Source organism: Temnothorax curvispinosus, unplaced genomic scaffold (assembly GCF_003070985.1).
Source record: "Temnothorax curvispinosus isolate PA1 unplaced genomic scaffold, ASM307098v1 QBEX01001491.1, whole genome shotgun sequence".
NCBI lineage: Eukaryota > Metazoa > Arthropoda > Insecta > Hymenoptera > Formicidae > Temnothorax > Temnothorax curvispinosus.
Genome location: NW_020211271.1, coordinates 99,653 through 108,777, shown reverse-complemented (window position 1 = coordinate 108,777; position 9,125 = coordinate 99,653). Strand labels below are relative to the sequence as shown.

Here is a 9,125-nt window from a genome sequence, read left to right as displayed (position 1 = left end):
AAATAAAAATAATAAATCCCGTGATAATGATATAATACAGTATAATCAATAAAATGCTGATATTTACCCGTATGGTTGCTCCGCGATGCCCGATGCCATCCCAGGCCTCCTCCTCCCCTCAGACCTCCTCGTCGTTGCTCCGTCCACCGTCATGACGCACACATTCACCATTTCACTCACGCAAGTATAATACGCAACACTGTTAGTTACGATCACATATTAATCACTCAACAATGATTAGCGCGTTAATCACCGACACGATGTGGCTATATACTTTGCGCCGGCATTTCCGTACGTTGACCATACGCGACGCGCATTTCGTTGCATCACGACGGACGAGTAACGTGAGAAACCCACGTAATCGCACAAAGCCACGATCTCGCGACGTTCCGGCGATTAACGTTACGGAAAAGTCTAACATGGCGGAGGGAGGGAGCGAGGGAGTTCGTAAATCCTGCGGTCAACTTCACCACGCCACCCGTCACCCGTCACCCGCCACCCGCCCCGCCCGCCCGCCATCGCCGCCGCCGTCTTACGTACTAACCAAATTTTCGCTCACTTTTCGCGCTCGACATGACATAGATCGCTCACGTTCTCTTTCAGGACGATTACCGTCGCGTATTTGTAGCCCGAATGCATAGATACGCGAGCCGAAATCGAGATAAATTACCCGCGGAACGCGACACTCCAGAGAACAATCGTCGCCTCGCTGCTGTCCGCAAAGGCGAATTCCGCGGAGCATGAATCTAATCACGAAATACCTACGTACTCCAACGGATTACCCATATATTTACCCTGAACTCACGCCGCAGGATCGTTAATTATCGAGATACGATGCTGATTACGATTGTACTTACTACAATTAAACGCGTCGCGATGCCGGCGCCGGCCGCTCGACTCGGATCGGAGTATATAGTCGGAGTCGGAGTCGACCTGTCCCGTATTCACGGCGTAAGTCAACGGCTGAAAAATTCGAATGCGGCAACCAACTTCATTGCGCTACGGCGCGACACGACGCGACGGCGACGTGAGCCGATTAATGGCCGATCAAGACGCGACGAATTGCCAAAAAATATGCGATTAAAATCATTGAATCAAACTGAGTTATTGAACTGTCGATATATTCTACGGTTCGGCATCTCGTACATTTTTCCGCAAAAACGATCGTCAAAGAGCATCGATAGATTTATTGAAATTTAAGCGTATCTGGGCATATATATATATGTATATTGTAAAACTGGATTCGAAATGAATTCGTAATTCTGAAAAGTTCCACGATACATGCTCCGAATCGCCGCCTGCAAACGCGTAATGGAGCAACGCTTAACAATTTTTGTCTCCCTTGTAGCTTTGATTTTCGTTTCGCGCGAATAAGACACGCGAGATACTTATTCCGACGAACGACCATCGTCTCGAAACTCTCGAGAGGTTTTTACCTCATTTTATCTTTCCTTCGAATCGCTTTTGGCGAAGCGGATCAACCGTGCCGGCTGATATTCCATAATTGTTCGCAGAGAATCGCGTTTCGCCGCGACCGCGTCCCGGGTCCCGGGGGATAACGCGATGCAGCGGGCGAGCGGCCGGCGGCGACTGCGCAATAGTGCGCAAGTGGCGTGACTCGCACTCGCGTCCGCGTGGCGTCGTCACCCCCATCCTCCACCCCGCCCGCGCGAGCAACGGCTCGAGTCTAGGCGCGCGGCAATGTAAATACACAAAAAACGGGCTAGCGTGTCTCACAAAATAAACGCGCGAGCCGTCGCCGTAATATTTAATGTATCAAAAATTAAATGAGCCGAATATTTCATTTCCAGCACTTCAAATTGATTTCTGACAATGGACTATCGCGATCGCATGTTCCGTTTCGAATTCGCTTCGCTTTGTAAACTCGTCATGTGAACGTTTGAACTGTTTAAAGTAACGATCCATTTCTCTCACCATCAGTTGATATTTTCGTTGAAAACAGAATTAAACAATTTACATGTAAAAGCTAAAAATTGCCGTTAATAATCGACTAGTATTAACTTGCTGCAATATGCTTTCGATAAAAACAAAGATAATTTTGATGTAACAAATAAAATTTGTTATACTATATATACGTGTAAAATTTTAATTGTTACATGCAAGTCATTTAATTATTCTTTTTAAACAAAAGTTTGATCGATTGGTTAATCCTGTTTCAAAAGATTTATTTAAATATAATATTTATTTAATGAGCACAAAAATTTCTTTTTTTTTTATTTAAAAAAAAAGCATATCAAATGTTTATATTTTAGAGAAATAAAATTGCATTATTTTAATAAATCAAGCATAATGATTCTAATCGAGAAAATAAGATTATTTCAGTAAAAGGTCATTTTCTTTTTTTCTTTGTATTTGTAATCATGTATGAAGACTCCATTTCACTCTCCCGAATTTATAATCATCTATCACTGTATTTGTAAACTTTGTCATAAACTTTATATAATCATATAAACTACATGATGAATGATTTCACGAATGACATGTCATACAGAACTGAAATTGAAACCCAATGAAATAATTAATGTAATCCTATCTAGTCAGACAAGATGTTTAGCCTGAAATGAGATTTCTAAAATTAAAAAGAAAACATGCTCAGTGTCAGACTTCCTACTACCGGTTTTCTCAATAAATCGATTGAATACGTTAAGAAAACTACCATCCGTTATTGGTAAAAGTATGCGTTGTATATAGTTTCATTTAATTTTCCACAATATTGCTGCTGAAACCCGATGTTACTGAAACTCGCTGCTCAACTACGCTGACCGCAGATATTATAGATAATCCGTTGAGAGAAAGATGAGGTGCACAAAAGGAACATCGACGAACGTTGACGAGACGCTGCTACGTACAGTTACATAAGCGAAATCTACGTATTTATTATATTATAGCATACATACATAACAAATTTCTAATCCTTGTGAACATTCATTTACAATTATTGTCTAATCATCATACTCTATATTAATTTTCGAATTATTAATGTTAAAACGAGAGATTGAATATTTGTTTCATTTATATTGAACATCCACGAAGAAACTTCCAATTTTATAATTATACCGTACTAAAGTAATTTTGTTTAATATTTATTTTATACTAAAAATATTTGAAATAAAAGTTTTACACAGGATGTTGCAGAAATAATGATAATACATTTCATTATCAAAGATTTACAATCTTCAATTTTGGGAAATTATAATGATTTTTAGTGGAATGTTATATTCTCTGATAAATTCTAAAAGGAACGTGAATAAAAATCATAATTCAAAGATCCGCTTGTGTACGATTGCTCAACAGGTTACTACGCTGACGAAGCGGCCGGCTGTCAGGTCTTCCACGTGTGCCACGACGTGCTGGTGTCCTCCTTCCTGTGCCCGATCGGCTCGACTTTCAGCCAGAAGCTGCTGACCTGCGACTGGTGGACCAAGGTCGATTGTTCCTCCACCAGAAGATATCTGGAAATGAATCGCGACAGCTATCAGATTGATGACGACGAGATGATTCGCAACGCGTACGCGATGATCAGTCTGCAAGCCTCCGCGGAGGCCGTCACCAAGGACGGTCTGGTGGATCCCGACAGCGGTGCCAGGATCATTGATTATTCCGCGCTCGCCGGCAGGACTGTGATGGGCTACACGCCCGGATTCCGCAGAATCACGGATTACGCGGCGGTCGAGGCGACTGGGAATGACCTACCGAGCGGATTCGAGGACTATCCACAACAGGACGCGCGGCAAATTCTTAATTACGATAATCGATATCAGCAGAAGAAGGCGAATACTGTGTATCAAGGCAAACCTCATTTTATGGAAAATAAAGGACGATCGCCCTATCATGCGTCCGCGATCATTCAACACGATTATCAGGATCGATCCGGCGATAACGAGTTTCAGGACGACTATCGTAGACCCGACGGGTTCACCAATCAATTACAGACGTCCTACGCGCCTACCGTTCCCACTGTTACCACCACCACTAGAAGATTATATTCGCCTACGGTCCCGACGACCTATCGACCTTCCACGTTGGCCTATAGCAAGCTGGATTTGATGGTGGACAGCTCCGATCATCTTTATGCGCAAAGCAAGAGCCCGGTGACCCCTCCCACGATTACTCATCAGAATGACGACATGAGAAAGATTGATTTGAGAGAGAGTGAAACGAGACATGACGGTCTGAAGAAATCGGAGAACGCCTCGTCATCGAGAGCGAATAAAGACAACGATCAAAAAGGCGACAATGTTCGCGCTAAGAATGACGAAGTGCGTCTCGTTTTCGAGGGGACGTCGGAGACGAAGTTCAGGATCAACGTAACCGAGACGATTGACGAAGACGAAGTATTTAGGCAGCAGAATGACAGGCCGGTAATCCAGATTAATAGCGAAGATAGCTTGGAAGATATCGAGACGAAAGACAGCATCGGAATCGCTCGAGCGCTGAATATACAGAATCAAAATCCTATATACCAAGTGTCAAAGGACGAACGAAGAAGTTCGACTACGCCTATTCCATTGCAGACAGTTTTAAATCCTTCATCGAGGACTTATGAGAAAGCGGACGATGTGACTTCATCAAATACCCTAAAGAAGTCAGATGTTTTCAATGAGACGAGCAACGATCGATCGACGGAAGATTACGAGGATATCTCAAGCTCGACGACGAGGAGCTTCGGTGATAGAACGACTCCGCTGCTGAAACATTGGGAACAGAAAGACGTTGACGTCGTGAAAGTATCGACCGTACCAATGACTGCGATAAATACGACTGAGAGAACCGTCGATGAGATTAATGGCGAAATCGCTGCTGGCTCTTCATCCAACGAAAGCCGCGTAGCCGAGGACCAGAGTTCGTCGCCGACCGGATCGATCTCCAACTTTAACGACGAGTCCGTACACAAAATAAACCTTAGTTTTCAGGTTCCTCAGCCGTCGCAGTTTTTGAAGCCTCCGGTGGGACGTTTTCTTATTAATGTTCCTGAAGAAACGCGCTATACGACGATTGATGAGAACTCCAAGACATCTTGGAGCTCTGAGGCGACGACCACAGAGATCCCACAATTTTCTAGCACACTCATAAAAAATGAAGATCAATCGCCGATATACGACGAGTTGATTGATTATACAGATGAGAGTTTTTCGGAGACGCCTAATCCAGGAGTTCACCCTGCTCAAGTGGTCACCGAAGTATCCACGTCCATTCCATGGCTCGTTTCTACATGGCACGGTCGATCGATCGTCGATGTTCCCGTGACCGATATCGTTCCGCCGATCGTTGACTACAACGATGGCTTCGATGACTTTGTACCGCCAAATGAACACTCCTACACAGAGCAATTTGACCACACAGTACCCGTGGATTCGCAAAGAACGCAGAATTCTCCGACGACCTCGAAGAAAAACGACAGCGAGGCGGATATCCTGACCCGGTACAATACAAGATTCCAATTCACCATTAGAGACGCTATCAAGGCTCAGAAAGAGTCGAAAACAAATTCCAGATGCTCTTCAACCTCTGACAAGCAAGGAGGACGCTGCGAGACGAGTTCTGTCACTCCCAAAATTGCGGTTTCTACGCCGAGTGTGAAAGAAAGGACAGTTTCGATCGGTACGAAAGCGTCTACAAGGATTCCAGAACAACTAACTTTTTCGAGTAGCACGAAGAAATTAAAGTTGCCTGAAGAATCAGTAACACGTGCTTTTGAATCTTCGACATCTACTGCAAAATCTTCGATTAATAGTGACATTGATATAAAAAATTCAAACTTGAAAACGGTTACACCGAGAGGCATTGTAGAAATTGAAAGACCTGAAGAGGAAATAGAACAGACAGTGGCCACGACAGCGAGGAGTCTGTTACACTCGATCCGTCCGGGATCCTTAAAACAGATCGAGGAGACGATTGATAAAGATGATTCTCCTTATGCAGTATCATTCACAGTCAAGAAAAATGAGGATCTGGAGACGACCGCTGACGATTTTATCAGTCGACTCATCACTCAGCACCAGCGACCGGATTCCGTCTTGAAAGATGAACTGGACGACTTCGAGATTATCAAGTCTGCAGAACCGGAAATCGAAATTGCTAGCATTTTGCAGACGCCGAAATTTTCTGACACAAGTAACGCTTCTCCGGACAATGCAAACAACAATAGTTTTTACATTGCTGAAAATGATACAGCTAGTGAATTTAAACAATCGGATTCAAATATGAGCATGGTAAGTCTTCTCCAAATAATGGCAGAATTGTTGAAATTAGATCGACTGCCACGACCATTTTCGGCGAAAGACTTAGGTAACATAGAGCTAAATGATTCGTTTAACTTCGATGAATCAACGTACGACACAGCGAGTCCAACATTGGATCCGCAAACCAGAACGACGTACGAAAACACGAATTCCGAGACATCTACTTTCGATACGTTGAAGACACCCGCTACTAAGCTTGCTGAGTCGAAAGTGTCACGGAATCTGCAACTCAATAAAGCATCATTCGCCACAGGGAGTCCGCGATTGGATCACTTACAAGCCAAAACGCCGTTCGGAAATGCAGATCCCAAGATATCTTCCTTGGATGATACTTTGAAGGCACCTATTAACGTTGATCTCAAGCCGCCTCTTGATATTTCTTCGAGAGTCAGCCCTAATGCCACGGAGCAGAAGACGAATCGATTGAAACCAGAAAGCAGAATCGTACGACCACGTCAAAAAGAAAAAATCCTAGAACAATTGACAGAAAACTTCGGGCAGCCTCTTTACCGCGATGACTCGATTCGTAGTTCACTCGTCTTCGATCTGCCGCAAGTGCAGAGAAGTTTGGATTTCGAGACCGGTTTACCGATAAAAGAGAGCAAGCATGTAACTAGCGAAACTGAAGAGGAAACCGAAAAGGAAAGTTCAATATCTACGACAACGACGCAGGAAACGACTACTACGACGGAATCCGTGAAGACTACCGTCGAGACCGAGTTCGTTCCTTCTCTGGGATTCTCTCTAGATACGAACGAAGGTCGCGAAGAATACGTTCAAGCAGTTCTTGGAGGATTGATTGACGAGCACGCAAGTGAAAGCGGTAGAAATGAATCCAGCATCGCGCAAGACGAAGCTCCACAAAATGAAACTTTGGAAGCCGAGCAATAAGAAAATTCAAAAGACATTAGAGAGATCTTCGAAGAGTATAAAAAATTAAGAACGTTTAGAGGTCCCCGGGATGTCTTCGACGATCAATTTCATCAACGTCGATCAACTATAATTGGTCTTCGATTTTTTCCTAGAATTAAAAAAATCAATCAATCAAAAACGGTGAACTCGGCCATTAATATGTTTGTATTATTAAAAAATATATATATAACAATGATTTTCTTAATCAACACATAAAGTTTAATTTTATATTATAAAAAGATTGAAAATTTAGAGAGTAATTAAACTACCTTAATATTTTTAAATATCGAGTAAATATGAATATTATGTTATACTATTCAAGTAAATAGTGAGATATGTATTTGAAGTTATTAACCTCTCGTCCGTATTAATCACAAGATTAAACTTAGTTAATATAATAAAAAATGATATTTTTACGCATGTTTGGACTCATGCACATAATTACTTCTTGTGCGCCAAAATGTAATATGTATTTCTTAATGTGACCATATAGATAAGACATTAGATGTTGCAAAATGAATCTTATTGCTGATTTATTTGCAATAATGGATTTCGATGAACATTCGTAACGTTTCATAAAACGGTCTTGCTCATGTATAAGAGAAGAGTGTGTATGTGTAACAATGTGTGCATCCGGTGTGAGTGCGGGAGAACATACGTAACACTGCGAATTGATTATTTTGTATCTCATTTAACCCTAGGGTTCCACATTAATTTTTTTGAAACTAAATCTCATTATACGAATTTTACTGTGTAATCAATAAATACTCCCTTACCCTGTATATACTCCTACATTGAAAGGCCGTTTATTCACCATGACAACGCTGACGATGTCGAAGTTTCTCACCGTGTAGGGCGTGTAGTACTCTTCAAAGACGATTTAATCAAGTTGTGAAGCATTAAACACTGCAGAACAGTTCTTTACAGTAACAATTTCTCCAATCAGCTGTAAATAAAAGTCAGTGTCAGTCTTTTTCAAAATAAGCTTTAAGGGAATACAATGACACATTGCTTGTATAAAACATGGAAAAAAATAAATAATGTGAAGTACGATCCTATTATTTCGTAGTGAAACATTAAAGGTTTAGCATTCCAATGTCACTTAATTTTTATTAATTTTTAATCGTTTGAAGAAAAGTAATTAAAAGCTGTAATAAAAAAATTTTTTGAATCTATTGACGCTATATACATATAAATATGGAGAAAAACGTTAATGAAAAAGAGGAAAAGAAGGAAGAAGAGGAACAGAAAAGTTCAAACGACAAAGATGACTATGATAAGTCGTCCATCTCATACATGGATTATCGGTATTTATAATATTAGTTAATAAAATTGTATTAACATTGTTTACATAAATTATTAATCAAATTTGTGTTATCTCCAACATTTATTAAACAACATTATTTTATTAAAACAGAATAAGATGGATTCGCGATCGAGTTTTCAAGTTTCTCGGGCTGACGGATCAGGAACACCTTTTCGACAAACTCATTAACGTAATTGAGCTTTCTTGATACATAATTCAAAGATTATTAATTAAAATTAATGTCTATCGTCTTTAATTAGGCGAATAATCGATATTTTGAGGACAAATTACTCAACTTTCTCATATTAGACTTGTACGGAGTAACAGATCTAGAAAAGAAGCTGATTTTCTTCTACAAAACTTACGTCAGTGAAGTATTTCAGGAAGAGGTCCCAGTATGGGAGGAAAGTAAGATAAAAAATACATTTTTATAGAGTCGATAAATCTTATGATTCTTAAAGTTACTGAAAACATGTTGGAAATCTTATTTTATACACATTTTTTAGTCAAATTTTTAAATATTATATTAATATAAATATGCTAGAATTAAGCAGTAGATTAATAATCGACAAGACGGTTTGTTTTATTATGCTTAATAATAAGTAATTGGATTTTGTATAGAAATCATTTTTATGCATAAACAC

At 40.6% G+C, this 9,125-nt stretch overlaps 1 protein-coding gene across 1 annotated transcript in view; it reads left to right on the top strand.

Annotated features, from left to right (window-relative positions):
- LOC112464268 overlaps positions 1 to 7,370 on the top strand; it is a 13,927-nt gene extending 6,557 nt beyond the window's left edge. The window contains exon 5 of the mRNA XM_025031149.1: positions 3,316 to 7,370. Within this exon, the coding sequence (XP_024886917.1) occupies positions 3,316 to 7,154 (3,839 nt within the window). The 3' untranslated portion in view covers positions 7,155 to 7,370. The remainder of the gene's footprint in view (positions 1 to 3,315) is intronic.
- Positions 7,371 to 9,125: the final 1,755 nt, after the last annotated feature.